This window comes from Mastacembelus armatus, unplaced genomic scaffold (assembly GCF_900324485.2).
Source record: "Mastacembelus armatus unplaced genomic scaffold, fMasArm1.2, whole genome shotgun sequence".
Classification (NCBI taxonomy): domain Eukaryota; kingdom Metazoa; phylum Chordata; class Actinopteri; order Synbranchiformes; family Mastacembelidae; genus Mastacembelus; species Mastacembelus armatus.
In genome coordinates, this window is record NW_022872853.1 from 928,273 (window position 1) to 947,790 (window position 19,518).

At 46.7% G+C, this 19,518-nt stretch overlaps 3 protein-coding genes across 4 annotated transcripts; 1 reads left to right on the forward strand and 2 right to left on the reverse strand.

Annotated features, from left to right (window-relative positions):
* The first annotated feature begins 243 nt into the window (after positions 1-243).
* Positions 244-4,446, forward strand: hey2 (hes-related family bHLH transcription factor with YRPW motif 2). The gene is made up of 5 exons (XM_026308231.1): positions 244-854; positions 2,005-2,083; positions 2,156-2,239; positions 2,686-2,767; positions 3,125-4,446. Exons 1-5 carry the CDS (start codon positions 769-771, stop codon positions 3,799-3,801), a joined length of 1,008 nt encoding a protein of 335 aa, XP_026164016.1. The 5' UTR covers positions 244-768; the 3' UTR covers positions 3,802-4,446.
* Positions 4,447-5,925: 1,479 nt separating this feature from the next.
* Positions 5,926-9,105, reverse strand: LOC113131228 (lactoylglutathione lyase-like). Its single transcript, XM_026308258.2, has 6 exons — positions 8,852-9,105; positions 8,355-8,437; positions 7,561-7,701; positions 7,411-7,478; positions 7,199-7,288; positions 5,926-6,440 (listed from the first exon to the last, which is right to left on the reverse strand). Exons 1-6 carry the CDS (start codon positions 8,918-8,920, stop codon positions 6,295-6,297), a joined length of 597 nt encoding a protein of 198 aa, XP_026164043.1. The 5' UTR covers positions 8,921-9,105; the 3' UTR covers positions 5,926-6,294.
* A 1,181-nt stretch (positions 9,106-10,286) lies between these two features.
* Positions 10,287-19,373, reverse strand: bub1 (BUB1 mitotic checkpoint serine/threonine kinase). Of its 2 annotated transcripts, none has more exons than XM_026308256.1 (24): positions 19,186-19,373; positions 18,989-19,048; positions 18,425-18,566; positions 18,143-18,339; positions 17,852-17,892; positions 17,663-17,739; positions 17,535-17,584; positions 17,097-17,281; positions 16,830-16,948; positions 15,967-16,379; positions 15,750-15,790; positions 15,546-15,665; positions 15,239-15,349; positions 14,970-15,036; positions 14,715-14,799; positions 14,328-14,508; positions 14,092-14,161; positions 12,888-13,726; positions 12,588-12,688; positions 12,097-12,258; positions 11,842-11,999; positions 11,305-11,482; positions 11,063-11,169; positions 10,287-10,805 (listed from the first exon to the last, which is right to left on the reverse strand). In XM_026308256.1, exons 1-24 carry the CDS (start codon positions 19,206-19,208, stop codon positions 10,607-10,609), a joined length of 3,726 nt encoding a protein of 1,241 aa, XP_026164041.1. In that variant the 5' UTR covers positions 19,209-19,373; the 3' UTR covers positions 10,287-10,606. The 2 variants fall into 2 exon arrangements, with proteins under 2 accessions (XP_026164041.1, XP_026164040.1); XM_026308255.1 differs by having other exon boundaries at positions 17,663-17,742.
* Positions 19,374-19,518: the final 145 nt, after the last annotated feature.

Genomic DNA, 19,518 nt, shown 5'->3' on the forward strand with positions numbered 1-19,518 from the left:
CTTCTTAAAGAAGTACAGATTTAACAGCCTGGGGGAGTCCAGACTGAAACCTGCTGCTTTTATATCAGGACTATTTTCTGACGAGGTGGACTCGTTCCCATGTCTGTCACACACACACACACACACACACACACACACACACACACACACACACACACACGGACACGCACAGTGGAACCGCCCACGTGGGATGGGAGATGTGTGCAGGGCTGGTCCTCCTCTCCTGATAATACCTCCTGTCTGCTTCGGTGCGTGTGTGCGTGCGTGCGCTCAGGCTCCGTGGGAAAGCAGCAGCAGCGGAGGAGGAGGACGCACCGGTCACCGTCCAGTCTCTGGCCGCCACACAGGCCACCTGCCGCGGACTATTTACCGGACACGCACCGCCGGGAGCAGGAGGGATTTGACGCGTCTTTTAGAGACTCCTTAAGACTTTAGGGACACGGGGAAACTTTTTCACAAGTGGTTTTTGATTATTTCTGGAGGGGGGTCTCTCAGACCTGCTGCTGGATTACACAGATCATCGCTCCCCCGGGCTCCTACTTTCCACGCAGTTTGTGGTCATTACCTTTGGAAAACCCCTGAAATATCCAACAGTGATCAATACTGAGTGTTTTTCTTATTCGCACTGCTGCAGTGCTGTTTATTTATTCTCTCAGTCCGCGGATTCAGATCAGGTTTCGTCCAGAGGCCAGTAACCTGCTCCGAGCCTGAGAAACCTCCACGTCCCCCCCGGGGAGAGACAGCCAGCCCTGCCCGCCGCCCGGCACCATGAAGCGGCCGTGTGAAGACAGCAGCTCGGCGGAGAGCGACGTGGAGGAGACCATCGACGTGGGCAGTGAGAGCGTTTACCCACGGTGCGTGTTTCTCTCAGTCTGTCTTGGTCACGTTCCTCAAACGCTTCATCGATGAATAATAATCGATTAGTTATTATAGGATAAAACATTAAAACACCTGCTGTACTTTCTTATCGTGGCTGAATAGTTTGAGAAGATAAGGAGTCAGACACCTCATGTAGAAAGTGTCTGAGGCCAAAGTTACACGATCCAAGTCCAAACCAAAGACAGATCCACGTTTCTACAGATGATCCCTGAGATTATTCCCGTTATCAGGATTATTCACATGCTGCGTCAACGACAAATCAGAGCAGGACAAAAACATTCGTCACAGAAACAAACAGAGAGTTTTTGGCATCTTTGCATCAAAGTAGTTTCACAGTCTCAGGTGCCTCCTCAGTCAGTAAGTACAGCTCAGACAACCTGCTCCGACCCTGAACCTTCTACTACAGGTGAAGTTCTAAAAACATTTATCTAAACCAGATCATCAGTGTTTCACCACAAGATGATTATTTTCCTCAAATGAAAACAAAAATCTATTATTTTCCCCCAAAGTCACAACATTTGTCAAGGTGCATTACAGGTGACACACGGCATCAGGGTCTGAAAGTTACAGGACTCACCTGAGACGAGCTCACCTGTCCCCATGAGGCCCCTCAGCTGATGGCACAAGAAGACAAACATCAACGTCATCAACACGAACAACAAATAAAAGCAGGAATTCTGCTGCTGGTTTGATGTTATTTACACATATTATTTTAATTTAATGTCCTACACTTCCCACAATCCTTTGCGGCAGCCTCCAAGAAGCAGTGCTGAAAGAGACGAGACATTATTATTAGAAAAGAACGTCGCCGACTGAAAACACAAGTGATATTAAAAATATGTTTCAGAAGCATGTGAGCCAGTGCAGCCTGTGGCTTCCTGCTGTCCTTTATAGTCCACAGTCCAATAAGCTAAACCACGTTCTGGACTCACACATCACACAGATATAGTGTTGATCTTCGTGTTGCTGTGCATTGTCGTGTTTGTTTTGTTGTTTAGTGCATTAATGGATCATCATGTGGGTTTTGTCGTGGCAGAACCTTTAAAGCTGAGAACCAAAGTTTACTCTGCTGTAGATCAAATACGATTGTTTCATCTGTTACTTCAGTTGTTATCTTGTCTCCAGGCACATGAAGGCGTCCCTCATCAGATGTGGATCACCGACCACGACCACTCAAGTGCTGGCGAGGAAGAAACGCAGAGGGGTAAGGAAGCTCAGGTTCAGAGTGTCAGGGTTTAAGGTTCACACGGTTTTTATGGTTTCGTTTCTTCGTCAGATCATCGAGAAGAGACGCAGAGACAGAATCAACAACAGCCTGTCTGAGCTTCGCAGACTCGTCCCCACAGCGTTTGAGAAGCAGGTGAGAATCGCTTTGTTCCTGCAGAACCAAACTGTTTGTGTCCAAACAGAACCAGAGCAAACAGACATGTGATCCCAGGGTCACTGGACCTGCAGCAGCTGTTCACATCTGACCTTCTTCAGGCTCCATCAGAAAGTGCCAAGAGTTTCCAGGGTCCTGCTGCTGCCTCAGGTCCCAAAGTCTGTGGTACCAGTTTCTCTTCTGCAACACAGTGAAGCTCCAAACATTTTCCAACCTGACAGAGTTCATTAGCTCGCTAACACGGCAGTAACGTAAACGTATTGGACCTTTAGCTCCTGGTTTGTAACAGAAGGTTCCTCAGCTGAGGAGCAGTTTATTCTCCAGCAGAGGAAAACACACGAGTGTTGTTGGATTCACAACAAAAGCTGAGCTGTCAGGTCTGTTCGATGACAGTCCTTCTCTGTGATTTCCATGTTTCCTCTCAGGGTTCGGCCAAACTGGAGAAGGCAGAAATCCTCCAAATGACCGTGGACCACCTGAAGATGCTGCAGGCCACGGGAGCCAAAGGTAAACACACCAACATGTGGTTTCTCTGTCAGAGCTTCTGTGCGGACGTGATGTCAGTGAGTGAGATGGGGGGGGGGTGAGGACATGGGGAAGTGCTGCAGGGACAAAAGCATCACTTGACCCTGAGCGGCGCTGTCTGAGCCGGGGGAGCCGGGGTCGGCGTTGGCTGCGTTCACAGACCGTCTGTGTGTCTCACCAGCAGCAGAACAGACTCAGAGTCAGCTGAGCAGAAAGTCTGGGTCTGTTCTCCACGGCAGTAAAAGACAGACTGCACTTTCAGGCCAGGATGCTTGTTTTGACCTGTCGTTATGGAAACATGTTGGTCTAACATCAGCGTTCATCCTCCTGTGTCTGCAGGGTACTTTAACGCCCACGCCTTGGCCCTGGACTTCCTGTCTCTTGGCTTCAGGGAGTGTTTGACGGAGGTTTCCCGTTACCTGAGCGGCGTAGAGGGCCTGGACTCCAGTGACCCCCTGCGTTCCCGCCTTCTCTCCCACCTCACCTCCTGTGCCTCTCAACGTGACGCCGCCGCCCTCACAGCTGCCTCCCATTCCCCTCTTCACCACCAGCAGCAGCCTCACCCCTTAGCTCCGCCCTTCCACCCCCACCGCTGGGCTGCCGTCGCCACCGCGGCCGCATTCCAGCCTCTACCCGCCGCCGCGCCGTACAGACTGAGCGGGCTTCCTGTTTCTCCAGAGGGTGGAGCAGGTGGCGCCCCCCAGAGGCTGGCGGAGTTATCGCAGCATGGCGTGCCCTCCTCCTACACAGACTCCACCTCTTCCTCTCCTTCCTCTTCCTCCTCCTCCTCCTCATCTCTCATGCTGCCCTGCAACCCCACCCCTCTCTCCGCCTCCCTCCTCTCCCTCTCGGCCTCGTTTCCCATCACCCTTCACGGAGGTTTTCCTATCTTGCCTCCCACCTCCTTCACCTCCGCCACCAGTCCTCCCATCTCCTCTTCCTCCTCTCCCCAGACGCCCCCCAGCAGCAGCAGCAGGCCCTACAGACCGTGGGGAACCGAGGTGGGAGCTTTCTAAGCCACAACCTGGAGAACGCTTCACTGACTGACTGGTTTTAACGAACATGTCTGATTAACTCATTAACGTTTGAGGCTGTTTTCACCTGCAGCTTGACACATGGCAGAAAAGTTTGTTTTCCTACTTCTCTTTAATCAGACTTACTGAACGTGTTCCCCCAACATCGACTGCAGATGTTGCTCCCTGAAGGAGATTTACAAATCGGGATCCTACACTCTTCTTCTTCTCAACCAAACCAGTGGAAACTCCAAACTAACACCAAAGTCCTGACGTGTGTTCTTCCTCCACTGTGGCCTGAAACCATTAAACACACTGGGAGACATGTTCCTCTATCAGCACCAACACACTGACTGACTCCTGCTGCCACTAATACTCACTATAGACCAAATGTGGATTCATCCGCTGCTGAAAATAGTCCCCAGCCCCAGTCACCTGTTCGGAGGTTTTCAGACGTACTGAGACTTTATACCGATGATATTAATGAACCAAAACATCTGAACTAACAAACCAACAGCTTTCCTTAAATCAGTTACCCGAGGATCGAACTGTGCACTGTACAACTCCCAGAACCAGAACCAGAACCAGAACCAGCATATTTACAATGACAGTGATTGTGATGTTGTAGTTCAGTAACTACCAGACAGACTGAAACTCAACCAGCTCTGATCACGTTAAACGTTTTCACTTCATATCGTCTGTGGTACAAGTCACTGAAAACTGAAAAATAAAAGTGCTGCTGTAAAGAAAAAGAATATTTTCATTCCTGTGAATCTTTTAAATCCTTCACCTACTGTTAGCACCACACATAAGAACTGGCACCTCCTGTGTTTGTCTGAGGCTTCACTGCACTTGAAGACGTGGAAACGGAGGTAAAGTGCAAACACATTCAGATTTAACTGGTCTAACTACACCTGCTGAGGAAGATCATGTGATAGGAGAGAAAACATTTATTCCACCTCCAATTCTTTCATGTAGAGTTTATATGAGTGAATAGACTGCAGGTCGGGAAACTTTCTAAACCACACACACACACACACACACACACACACACACACACACACACACGTTAATCCGCACCTTCTTGCTCTTTGCCTTCATCTTGCAGTTGATTTACAGGCTGAAATCACTGTTGCACCCGTTAAATCCTCCCAGAGAAGAAAACGGCATCATTTCCAGCTGAATGGAGGATTAAAGGCTGACAGGCCTGGGAACGGCTCTGCAGGCCGTAAATCCACCCGGGTCAGCCGACACGGTTCTCACGCCGGGACGCTGCTTTGAAGTGACCAGCGGCACATTAGGGGACGTAAGCTGGTCAGGACTTCACACAGACAGAAACAGAACAGACTTTAGCTGGACAACAGTGAAACGAGAAAAACATTTCGAAGGCAACAAACCACTTAAGTTGTGATTTGACCATTTAACTTCATTTCTTCAAGTTTTCACTTTATCCACACTCAGAAGGAAGCAGATGATTCAGTGTGTGTTACTGAGTCCAGATCCCATCCAGAGACTGACAGCACCAATTCATGTGTGTGAATCCAGAACCTGGTTCAGCTTATGGGTCTGAGCCGTAGACCTCCATTGTTGTCCAAAGACTATTAAAAACCCAGCAGGGAGCCACACCGCTGACCTGGCTCACATGGTTCTTCCTCACCAACAATGGGAGGCCCGTCTGTTTCCAAAAACCAGCTCCAGACTCTGAGAACGGCCGACACTGTTTACAGGCTCTGAAGGAACAAAGAGTCCACCGCTCTGCTGGCCTGGACCCAAACCAGGTTTAGGCATAAAAAGGAGCTGTGCAGGTTTAGGTGGTGAGTCGGAGCAGAGGACTCAACATCATCAAAACAAAACAAAAAACAGGTGACTGGTCCATATGAGTCTCATGACGTTACATCAGGCAAATTGAGCTGATTTAGAATATGACGCGGGTCAGAGACGGGCTCAGGCCCACTGAGTACAGGCCCAGGGTCCAATGGGTCAGGGAACCATGAAGGGACTGAAAGACATGACTAAACCAAGGCAGACACAGAAATGGGAACAAAGTGGATAGAAAGAGACGATGGAGCTAGAAAGCCTTTACCGAGACTTTTATTGGAATTTCCTTTAGCAGCACCATGAGGCTGACACTTGCATATTATCTTCCATGCACAATGACAGTTCAGGCTTTAATTAACTTGATAACATCATTTTGAAAACAACACACACACATTTATCTGGTCACACACACTCATGCTTCCCCCAAAATGAATTGTAGTAATTATTGTTGACCTTAGTTCACTGATCCTCCGTGTTTCCACCTGCAAATCTGCAAAATGAAACCCATTCCCATGAACCTCAGCGGTGGATTCATCCGCCAGTGGAGACCTTGTGACTGGAGGACGCACAGAAAAAGCTGCCAGGTCCTGCAGAAGATCAGAAAACTAAACTAAAAACACCAAACGTCAAGCAGGAGCCGGGCTGCACCAGGAAGAGTCTGACGTGTCGGTTGTGGTTTCAGCAGGGACGTCCACCCGTCACACCCTGAGTGTTTCCCACCGTCTCCTCCTTAAGGGGCATTAAGGAGACCATGTGGTTTGGATTTAAAATCTCAATCCAGTAGCCGTCAGGATCCTTGATGAAGGCCAGACCCTTCATCAAACCTGTGTGATAATAAACAGACACATGTCAGTGATATGATGTTTTTGTCCCCACAACATGAGGAAGCCTCAGCCAGAAAACAACCAAACACCAGCCCTGACCCAGAAGCTGCAGCTGTGCAGTTAAAGCTGAGAGCGCCCTCAGGTGGTTAGAGTCGACAACATCTGCTTCTGAAAGCAGCATCATGTGGATGTTTAGACAGGTAAGGTAAAAACACTCACACCTACTGTCAGTGTGTCTGGGCTGTGGTCATTGGATAATTGAGCAGGTAAAGCTCAAATATTAATTTGAGCTTTACCTGCTGATAATCTCCAGACTCGAAGTTCAGGCTTCGCTTTATTTATCTGTTGTCAATATCAGACAGAAAACGGTGTGTAACATTTCAATCAGCTGGATGTCTCACCTGAAACCTCACCTGAGTCTCAACTGAAGCCTCACCTGAGCCTCAACTGAAGCCTCACCTGAGTCTCAACTGAAACCTCACCTGAGCCTCAACTGAAACCTCACCTGAGTCTCAACTGAAACCTCACCTGAGTCTCAACTGAAACCTCACCTGAGTCTCAACTGAAACCTCACCTGAGTCTCAACTGAAACCTCACCTGAGTCTCAACTGAAACCTCACCTGAGTCTCAACTGAAACCTCACCTGAAACCTCACCTGAGCCTCAACTGAAACCTCACCTGAGCCTCAACTGAAACCTCACCTGAGTCTCAACTGAAGCCTCACCTGAAGCCTCACCAGAGTCTCACCAGAGTCTCACCTGAGGCTGGTTTCTTTACAAACGTCACTCCTTGTTCTTCAAATAACCTGCAGGCGGCGTCAACGTCAGGGACGGCGATGCCAATATGACCTGGAATGAGACAGCAGGTGACACCCCGAGGACACACACACAACCTGTTTGGGCACCTTGTCCCCACCACAGCACAGTGACGGTCAGCCCCACACACAGATGGTTAATGGGTTTTTTCTCACCGAACCCTCGTGGGTTCTTGTTTCCGTTGTGGAACGACAGATTTCCGTCCAGCTCTGAGCCCCAGTTACTGGCAGACAGAGAAACACAGCTCATCAATTCTCATTATTGATCCAAACCAGTAAAGATCATCAGGTGCAGGGCCTGCGTACTGTGTCAGCTCTATGGTGCCTCTGCGGGAGAAAGTCCACGCCGTCCTCTCGCTGATGCTGGCTGGGATGTCGGACCGGTTCTCGTAGCCCAGAAAGTAGAGGCTGAAATGCATCGATGGGAAATCGATTTTCTGCAGCAGCCTGGAAACCACAGAGGAGTCACAACAGGTGATCAGGTTTACTGGGGTCTACCCAAACACCTGCAAAGCACCCTACCCCTGCAGCCCGAATAAGCCGAGGTCTGAGGACTACCCAGATTACCTGGGACAGATTCTAGAAAGACCTCAGAACTAATGCGGTGAAGACCGATGAAGTTCGATATTCGACAGATCCACCGTCTCAGGAGCCGTTTTAGGGACCGTCACTCAATAACTCAGAGAAGAAAAAAAGATTTTAATAAAAGCAAACAGTTTTCATGTTATTAAGGTCGGAGGTCTGCAGTCAGCGAAATTATTATTAAATAAAATTTCAAATATATCACTTAATTCGTTTTTATTAATTTTTATATTTGATAATTGATATTTTGACCTGGAAGCTATTGAGCAAAAATATCAATTATTAAATATAAAAATCAATTTAAGGAAATTAAGTGATATAATTTTATTTAATAATTTAATAACATGAAAACTGTTTGTTTTTTTTCTTCTCTGTCAATTATTGAGTGACGGTCCCTAAAACGGTTCCGGACGGTGGATCCGTCCAAACTGTCCTCGCTCTCTGAACTTTCATACCGAAAATCCGAAGGAACTACGAGATGATCGATTATCGATCATCTGGTGGACTCGGGGACTCACGTCATTCCCAGGACTCGAGTGTAGAAGTCCAGAGACCGAGCCGGATCTTTGACCCTCAGCATCGTCTGCTGCATCATGTAGTCCTGCAGAGGCAGCGAGAGAACAGGGGCTTAGAAAACTCATGTCAGTGTTTTCAGGCGCAGCCACATTTACACCAAACAGCGCCAATAAATTCAGCTACAGAAATCGATTATTCCTAAAAAATAAACATATTTCTATTTGTCAGTTATTCGGACTCGAGGTTTTCCCTGCGGTGTCCAACGGTGAGTCCAGCTGCATAGTTAACTGTCCGACCAGGGGACAGTGACTAAAACCATCCTGCAGGACTTTTATAGCTTCTCTCAACCCGCCAGTGACGCTGTTCACCAGAATCCACCCTGACGCACCGCAGCCAACAGGTCTGACCGCATTACAGAACCTCAGCGCCAAACAATCAGTTGGTCTCGTCTATAAAACACGGGACCAGCGTCTCACAGGGACGTGGGGTCAGGGGTCACCTTCGTGATGGGCGCTCCTTCTTTGCAGGCGGCAGACACAGCCTCGTCCGACAGCCCCTGGTCCGCCATGGACGCACAGGTGTATGGACTCTCAGGTGAATGGACGCGCCCACAGATGCCGGTTTGTGCTGCCTTCAAGTGCTGCTCGTAAGATCCTGTTTCTGAGACGTTATATCAGGGCCTTAGAAATATATTATACTATAACCCTCTTTGCATTAAACGTCTCTGTTAAGTTCAGTGATTTAATTAACTGATTCAGTTACACAGGAAAATATCGTTTTCAGCTCACTTCCTTGAAATTCTTATATCCACTGACACAGTGTTAAAACTGCACAAATCCTCTTTTGTTTCTTGACACCAACTAATGCATCTAAAACTTTAGATTTTTCTGACAGACCCTGAACTCAGCACAGTTGTTTTCAGCCAGGAGTTTCTGTTCCCACAGGGGCCACATGGTGGCTGCTGGGTTCACCTTCTGTCTGAGCTAATGTCAAATAAACAACCAGAGTTTCGGCACAAATAAAGGTTTAACTCCTCACGGTTCAATCTCTTAGAGCACAAAAAGACAGGAAGTATTTATCACCTAATTATTATTGAAAACAAGTCAAAAGTCCTGAAAACATCCTGTTTGTCCACATTCATTTTATAATGAGGTCATTTCCTACAGCAGAGTGTGGAAAAGCTGCAGGTCCCAACAGGTAATGGGGCAGGATGACACCGCAGCCTGGGAGGAGCCACAGCAAAACCTAAATCACACACACTGGGGATGTGTTTAAGTAGGCCGTGTAATAGATCCACAACGTTAGGGTGACCGGGCCGAACCAGGAGGCACCGGCCTCGTCCTTCTGCAGCTACACATTGGTGTCTGGAACCATCAGAACCATTCACACCGTCTGTTCCTTTCAGTCACGTTTACACCAGCTCAAATTCTTCACAGGAACATTTCCATCAAGTATTCCAGAGGTTCCCAGGAATCACAGACATCCCCTTAGTCTCAGTGTGAGGCTGGAATTTGGGTTTTTAATAAAATGTCTCCTTAACTGCAGGAGGGTCTGCCCTGAGATCTGTTATACAAACATCGAATCAGAAATAAATGACATCAACTTTTATTTATCACCCATGCAAAACTGACACTTTTGTATCACGTTAGTGTTAGCATGCTAACATGCTAATGAAACACAGGTCATAGTATCTGCTAAACATTAGCATGTTAGCATGCAGACTGTTATATTCTGTCAGTTAGCAGCCAAAACATCAGGGCAGTGACGCAGCTCCAGAAAGTATTTTTGTTTCATATTTAATTGTTTTCCAAGAAAATTAAAAACAAAGCAGCTGCAGCCAAATTAAGGCAGAAACTCAGGACAGAAACTGAAGAGTTGACCCAGTGTGAATTCTGCTCTGAGCTCCAACTACTGCAGAGCAAAGAAGATCATTTACTTCAACACAAAGTTTATTCACCAAAATAAAAACTGCTCATCAGGCCAAAACCCACAGTTTGGTAACAAAATGAACAATTACATATTTCCTATGTACAACTTCAGTACAAACAGAATCAGTCGATTTAATTCCCCTTCTGTGAAAATTCACAAAACCTTTCAAATTCTGAAAATGTACCTCATCACTGCATCAGTTGAACCAGCTGAAAGGAGGAAAAGCAGTTTCAAGCATTTAAACCAGTGAAAAGGAAACAAAGGAGGAAAGAGGAGCCAGAGAAGCGAAGACCGGGAGCCGTCTCAGTCTCTCGGGCCGGTGCGGTCATCTCCGAGCTGCCTTGCGGTTCTCCAGCAGCAGAACCACCAGGCGACTCTTCAGTGTGGAGAGTTTGCTGCTGTAGTTCTGCTGCAGAACCGTCGTCAGTTTGCGGCGGAGACTCCGCAGGCTCGGCAGGGAGCCGCAGTCCGGCACGTTCAGCAGCGTGTGGAAGAACTCCAGCCATAAGTCGCTGTGAGGGTTTCTAGGGCACAGGAGAGTCGACACTTACAAACACTCAGCAGCTACACGACGTAAGTTTATCAAACGTTCATCTGTCGGGGACACAACACAGACACTCAGGGGTCACTGATAAGACAACTATTCTTTCCAGAGTCCAGTTCTCAAACAGCAACAGACACCAGTGCGAGAAATAACCAGATAAACGTGGTGTGTTTAATGAAACTGCTTTCTGACTGGTTCATGCTCAGGTCAGATGGGGACACTGTCAGGAGGATTTACCTTCTGAACACAGCGTTGGTCCTCCAGACTCCACATTCCTCTGTGACTTGCATGTACGTCCCAAACAGCAAACAGTACACAGTCCCTGCTATTCCAAAGTAGTCCGTCTAAAATCACACAGGTAGATTTTTTAACTGACATCAGAATGTGTTGATTAGGTCAGTGCTACAGATAAGATAAGTCCTTCACTACAGCTGCGGTTCATTTCTAACAATAACTGCAGGCTGCAGGTGTGTCCTCACCTGGTAGTTCCAGGGTTTCCCACTGAGCATCTCTGTACACTGGAAGCCTGACGTCAAACACCTGGCGGTGAAAGCAGTGCCTTCTGGGAAAAGCTCCATGTCAATGCTCTGTCCGAGGTCGATGAGGACGAGGCCGTGATCCAGGTTTTCCGGATCCAGACACTTGTTTTCCAAGAAGCTGAAACAGTGAAGGCGACTGTGCTGCTGTGATGGTTTCACACTGTGGCGTGACTGTTTGAAACCCTTTAGCCCATCGTGGTGAAGCTTTCTGCACTTACTGACTGTTGATCTCTAGTTTTCATATATTTCAGTCCAAGAACATTCCTATTATCTGACCAACATTTCAAAGAAAGCTATTAGCTTCATGCTATTTATGACATAAAGCTGAAAACTACAGCTGCCAATGCACAATTTAGCATCTAAGACACCATCTGAATCACTAATCAATAATCAAAACTGTTGGTCAGTAACTTGTTAGAGGTGGAGTTTGAGAGTAACCAGCAGCTTAAAGGTAAGAAATACGGTCAGTGATGTTACCTCTCTCCCAGCAGGAAGTTGTCAGGTTTGATGTCGGCGTGGACGACGTGGATGCTGTGCAGCTGCTCCACCATGTGGAGGATACAGATGGTGAAGTACAGGACCAGAGGCTGAGGCATCGTCTTGTCGGTCAGGGTTTTATAGAGGTTCACAGCGCCCTGAAAGTGCAGTCAGAGTCAGGTACCAAGTGTTTACCTCATATTATTGCAACACATGCAAGAGTCCACCAGAACTCCTCAGGTGCTGAGAACGTACCAGCAGGGTGCCGTAGTTGTGAAGCTCTCCGAGCAGCACGCTGCCGTCGTTGAAGAGGTGAGCGGAGCGGATCCTGCTGAAAAGGTGACGGACCCCGGGCTGCAGCCGAGCGTCCAGCTGAGTGTTGATGTAAAACTCCCAGGGATTGGCCGGTTTCTGAACCTGCATTCATGTTGATCACAGTGAGACAGTCACTCCCGTTACCGGCTGCAGACTGTTAAGCAGTTTTCTTACAGATTAAACATCAATACATGAGGATAAAAAACGTCACATCTTAGCTGCAGATATAACTTAACACGTGTGTGTGTGTGTGTGTGTGTGTGTGTATCTGGTCCACAGTGATGCACCAACACCAAAAATGACCAACCACATGAATTAATCATTCTACTTTATTTTTGTGACCTCACACTGTGAACAAGTGTCGAGGTCACAAACGGAGCTGGATCTTCATCTCAAGCACAGACCATCAGCACAGACCATCAGCACCTTACCTTTAAAACCACCCTCTCTGAGGTCCTGGGGTCAGTAGCCTGGTAGACTGTGGCAAAAGCGCCTTCCCCGAGGATGTGGTCGACTCGCAGAGACGCCTTCCCTGTCACGAGCCAAACATTTCCAGGTAAACACATTTAACTGTCGCTTCGTTCAGACTGAACACTGCAAAGTAAAGTGACTTGGTAAAAATGATCAGAAGATCTTTTTATGTTTCTGTGTTAAACTGCTTGTTGTTGACACGAGTGAAGACACTAACCATGATCAAACGAAAGCTATGCTAACTGCAGCCCTTTGCTCACCCATGCTGATGGTCATCTTGGGCGTGATGTTAGGTATGTTGCACGGCCAGGTGATGCAGTGGGGGTGAGAGGTGAGAGGTGGGGTGAGCGTGGACAGTAGATCGGAGATGAGTTCAGTGTCCCAGGGGTCGGACACCAGCTGGACCATCCCTGTCCCGGTTGAGTTCATGGATGCACGTGTGCTGGGCTGTAGGCCTCGGTCTGGACTCATCATGGGTTCATCCACGATGCTGCACTGTGGCACCTGCACCGGGCTCATGGACACGTCAGAGCAGAGCTGCAGAGCTTCTGGACTCTTGGGGACATCCAGCATCCTCCTGGAAATGGTGTCAGCTGTACTGGGTCGATGGGGACTCATGAAGGCATCCAGGTCTGGCTCATCTGTACTCTCAGGACTTCTGATGTCAAGCCAATCTGGTTTGTAAGCGCACTCCGGGCTCATCGGAACATCACAGGCTGGTCTCTGGGCTCGTTCTGGTGTGGGAGGTTTCTCTAAATCTTCCATGATTTTAAAAGGTTCTCTTTTGGGTCTGACTGAACTCTGGGGTTGGTTCAAACTCACAGATGCCTGTTTAGGAGGCTGCTCTGGGCTCGAGTACACCTCCCAGCCAGGCCCTGTGGCCCTGGAGACGGACGAGTCTGTTGGACAGAGAGTGTGGTCTCTGAAGGAGAGCACAGCAGGAGGAGGCTGCACCATGTTGATGGAGGAGGTGGTCAGGCAGTGCTGGGCTGAGGCGAGACCTTCACCCACAATGGTGCCTTGTCTCGCTGAGGACGGGACGAGCTGACTGACGGCTGCTTCAGACATATCGTCAGACGGACTCTGCTCCATGATGGGGCTGAGGGAGGGACAACACAAACATCACAGGTAAACACGTGGATGGGTTACTGAAGGATCCTACTGGACACAGGTGCCCAGAGGACCAGGTTGTAGACCAGAGAAGTATAAAGGGACTACTAATTCTTTAAGAGACAAAAATAGACTATGAAACACTAAATGACTCAACAGAACTGAATAAGTAAAAACCGATGAGATATTGTTCTCTTGACTTTGAACAGCCTTGATTTTTGCAGGACCACAACAACTATTTTCACTATCAATTAAACATTTGGTCTGTAAAATCTAGGAAAATATAAACATCAGAAATTCTGCAGGTGATGACCAACACGATTGTGCAAACAATCAGGCTTGGAGACTAGTTACCTGAGTTTCTTTGGCTGACGTCTGGTAAAAATATCATCAGCATCACCACCGTCACCGTCACAGACGTTCTCTGAGAGCAAACACAGAACTTTTATAGAAACCATGTCGGTGACACAGAGCAAGACCATGTGGAGCAGAAGAAGACGAGAACGTGCAGCATGTCTTAGTAGAACATCGGATTAACAGTCACTGAGTGTCCTGTTGTGTCTCAGATAAAAGCCAGGAGGCCCAGTCACCTTGGGTGTCGTAAAAGCCGTTGTTGCTGGAAGGTGTTTTGTGTGTGAACGGAGTGGAGACAAACTGGGCCAGCATTGCGAAGTCTGTGGTGCTGTTGGGACAAGCGTGCAGAGAGCTGAGGGAGTTGTAGCGAGCTCCCCACATGGTGCTCTCGTCTGGCATCAGGTCTGGAGCAGTGTCCTGTCCAGTCAACACAGGGACGGACACAGACAATAAAAGGGCTCAGTTGATCAGCACTGTTGGTGCTGCTGGTGATAAGACTCACAGATACAACATTTGAGTTTTGATTTAAGTGTTTAAGTGAAGACAAATTCTGAGGAACTACCCTGCAGCTCCTGGTTGTGCGTGACATTAGAAGTGAAGACGCCGCTCGTGTCAGTACTTACATTAGGTTTCTGGGGTTTAGACACTGGGATTTCAGCCAGAGCTTTGATGGGTTTAGACACACAGGGAGCAGCAGCACTAAAGACGCTAAAATAACAGGAACATTATGGGTTTAAATGTTAATTCCAATTATTTCCTTCATCACTGAAAACAGAAATCACAATAAATATCTGTATGTTAGACACAAACAGCCATTAAACCTGGCAGAATTAGAAAAACATAGTATTTCAGACGTGCTGCCTGTAATTGATGCTCACCTGCTGTTTTCTTTGTCCTGGAAGATGGTGAAAGGGGCTGCTGCAGGAGGCTTAGCCACTGAGCAGTCTTCAAATCATTGAAGGAAAAAAAGCTGAGTTACTGGGGAAAAGCAACAGTAACAACATCTACAGGAAACCTTTATTTCTTTAATGCATCAGATCCTTGTGCTATTTGTGTTTTATTCCTTTGGATGGATACAGAAACATAGAAAGATGTGGTTAAACCGCTGTGGACAAGTGATGTCCCTCCCTGTTCGCAGCACATTTACCATTTTCTGGACATCCGGCATCAAGCTCCTTGTCAGGAGGGGGGAGCACTGATGTGTTGTTGAACGGGTCCTCCAGGAGAGTCGGGGCCTGGAACATGTCCATAATCACATCTGGATGGAAAACAGAAGCAGACTGTATATCATTCACTGCACCAAAAACTAGACTGACCCCTCTACACATGAATAAAGCTCATATCATCAGCAGCTGACAGGAAGAATCTGCTGATGCTGGAAAAAGTTAAGAGTCTCTCCCCACCATGTGGTTTGACAGAAAAACCATGAAAACTTAAGCGGTGGTTGAGCTTACTCAGCGCTTCCCGTGTGTTGACAGTGGGTGATGGCTGCACCCTTGATGGGGTGGCCTGGACAAAGCCCAGTGAATTGTTAGGAGTGATGTGAGACAGATTAGCTGTTCCTCCCTGTGACGCTGAGACAGACAGAAGAAGACTTTGAAACCTTTCACAGGAAGCTGCAATTGGAGCGTTTACTTTTGAGCTGCTGGTTAATTTACCATTGAGTTTCTCCTCAGGCTCTGGGAGCTGGCTCACATCCCTGAGAAACAAGCAAACAAACAAACAAATAAATTAATAAAGAATCAGTCCACTGGAGACCTGGTCTGGACATAAACACAGGTGAGAAACAGGAGGCTCTGGCCAGATGTTCCACAGTAAACTCACTGTTGTAATAACATTTTAACCACTGCAGGTGCAGATTTAGAAGCTACTCACTGACGTGTGGTGCTCTGCTCCTGGGGCTGACTGATGTCCAAGATGCTCAGCTGAAGTTGAGCGTCCTGGCAGAGAACATCAGTGCTAACAGCTGGGCTGGGGAGCGACACGTTCATCTGCTCCTGGATCAGCTGAGGATCAACACTCGAGCTCTGGGCAACAGACTCCAGGTCTGTGGACACTGACGTCCCTACAGACCTTCGAAGATGACCGGTGTCTATAAGGACAGAGGGATGACGGGATACTTCCGAGCTTGGGCAGTTTGTGTCAGCAGCCTCTTGGATGAAGGTCGGGTCAGTGTGTAATCTCAAACCAAGAGAGCGCCTGCTGCTCGGCCAGTGAAGTTTAGGATGCCCAAAGGGCCTCTGGGTAGGATTAGAGCTCAGACTGGCGGCTGATTCTTCTGCGGACAGCTGTGACAGACATATAAGGTTCGGATTTTGTGTAAATCGTCCTCTTATCATAAAGTTAAACCAAATGATCCATAAAATGTTCCTACTTTAAATCTTATATTCCAGTTGATTACCAGGGCTAACACTGTTCATGTATTATGGGATACACGGTACATGTTAATGCTGGCTGCACATCTGACAACACAAGAGGGCTCTATAATCACTGAACACTGATGAACGTGCATTGACAAAAGTACATGGATGATGAACAGTCACTGAGTGAAGTGTCATATGCTTGTGTAGCAGTAAGAGACACTACAGTCCAGTACTTGGGCCAAGACAAATCACACAACTGCCTCTTTTCCTCCCATGTTGAGGTTCTGTTTGCAGTGTGACTTCACAGCAATGACAGAGCATCGTGGCATTGCATGTACCATGGTTTTATTTTAAAGTCTGCAGTTGCAGTCTCACCCTCTGTGATGAAGTCTGGTCGGGTACAGATCCACAGCCTTCCATAACCTGGGAAACTTCTGCCAACTTAGACTTAATTTTCAGGATTTCTTCCTCCCGCTCCCTCAGTTTCTTCTCAGCTTTAAGCAAAAGAAAACAGACGTCATGACAAAGTGAATGACTTTCTAAATAAAATCCATCACTGAAGTCTTGTTTTAATTCTTTGGTATTTGTTCTTAAACCTTAATTATCTCAGAGGATATTAAGATTTATAAACCACTGACTTACTAATTTCTCTTTGCTCCCTTTCCTGCTTCTCTCGCATCTTACGGAAGTATTTCTCCGCTCTGACCTCCTCGAAGCTCAACTCAGACTCTTCACAGACGAGTTGATCCTTTATGTACGCCGACACAGTCTGAACACTGGAGCCTTGATTAGAGGGAATCATCCCAGAAGTCTCAGAACGGGACACACTGTGGAGGAGACGACAGAACACACCTAATATAATATACCTAGTTTTGGTGGACACGTTAAGTCCAATTTTATTTATATGGCACATTATCACAAATTGGTCTCAAGGTCTCAACACCTTCTGTCATTAGACCATCCAGTCACATAAGGAAAAACTTCTCCAACAAAAACTTTACCTGGAAAAAAACCCATTTCTAAACCACTTTCAGAGCACATGTGCTATTCTAAGTAGTAATAATAAAAAACACAACTTACGTTTCGACGGTTCTAACGGTAGGCGGTTTAAATACACAATCTGCAGAGGCCTGTAACAGACAGAGAAGAGTATGAGCAGATGTGAAAAGCACACGTGGAATTACTAAATTATGAAAATTCAGACACACCTTACTCTGAGCAACTGGTTCTCTGTGGGATGACATCTGATTGGTTAAGTGGGAGTTGTGCAAAGGTGTTCGAACTCCTTCTTTACAAAAAAGAACAAAAAATAAAACAATTAGAAACTGAAACAATATACGGGAAATATTGAATAAACAACTGTAATATCTGATATAAACAAGTGAATACACTCCTACCAGATCCTGGTGTCTGGCTTCTGGTTCTTGCTTGAAACTGCCTGTAGATCACATTAGTTTTTAAGCATGTTAAGTTATTCTTCTGTGTGTTGGTAACTTAAATATTGTCTATTTTCATATGTGGTTGTAAACAACAATACATCCTCATTGATTAGTAGGTCAGATAAAGCACAGAGTAATTTTGGCTTGCACACACTTCAAAAGATACTCCCAAATGAAAAAGACCCCATACAGACAGATGACAGATGAGTATGTACCTGAAGCAAAAACTATGTTGTACTTTTATTTTACCTGTACTCATGGAGAACGGTGTAGGCTGGCTGGGCTTGGTTCTCCATTGCTTTCTGGTACACAGCATCAGCCTGTTCGTTCATGCCTTTACTTTCAAACTGCTGTGCCCAGGCCATGTAAAGGGCAGCAGTCCTGGTGCCAATGCCCTGACTGTAGATGTCACTGTACACGGCAGTGGGGTCGGAATAAAAACTTGCCTGTAGAGTTGAAATGATGAAATTACTTTTACGAACTTTTAGATGTCAGATTAATAAAGTAACGTGGTATTTTGTTCCAGCTTACGCATTTGATGCAGTAGTTCACATATCTGATGTCATTGGCGTATCGGTCGATGTTCCAAAATTTCTGTACGAGAGTGTTGAATACCACCGACATCCCACTGGCACCACCTGCAGGTACTTTTGGCTCCAAAAACTCCACAAACCTGGGAGAACATACAGTGATGTGACGGCTTCTCTTGCAAGAACGGTCAAACCTCTAAAGCCTACGATGTGCGGATTGTGAACCTTGTATTATTTTTGGAAGATTAAACTATTGGCTGACTAAAAAGGAGATTTAGAGTGTCACTTGGATAAGGTGTAGTAATATTAACCAGACACCACAGCCTGCACAATAACAACCAAACATTAAGGATGTAGCTAACACACAACAGCACAATAACAGTAAATAGGTTTATTTTTATGACTTTAACTGCATGTGTGGTTATACAAGAACGTTATAACGTTACTTGTGTTGGAGTTTTTACTTGTCATTGACAATATGGGTCAATAAAGTTATTCCAGCAAAGTTAAACGGAAAAATAACGTTTGCTACAAAGCATTAGCCAGTTAGCTTAGCGTTACTCACTGCACCCATGGGTCCAGAGGGTCGTCTCCTGCGTATGAGCTCAGACTCTTTTCAAACCACCTAGAAAGGGAAATGTAGTAATTAAAGCACAGCAGGTGCGTGTTTTCATGAATGTGTCATAAAACAGCGATTAGCTCGTGTTAGCTCAAGCTAAGGGCTAACGTTAGCAGTAACGTTAACGTTCAGCTGTAACTTACTGTAAATACGTGTCGACATCCATTTCCGTTTTAGTTAAAAGTCATTTAAACTCAGAAAGTGTTAAAGTTAACCGGTTTAACTGGCGGATAGATCACTTTAAGTTATAAACTCGCTGTTAAACAGCTTCCATTATTAAGTTAAACCTATTTCTTCCCCCGGAGCAACTGACCCTCCTAACGCGTTTGAAATTTCGCGCTCAGCCAATAGAAACGCGAGCACGTTGCGTCATACCTAAAGTCACGCCCCGGCGCGGTGACGTAATTTCCGGAGACAAAAGAATATTGACGTTTGTTTTTGTCAGGAGCTTTATGATGTTTACGTCCTGCCGTCTA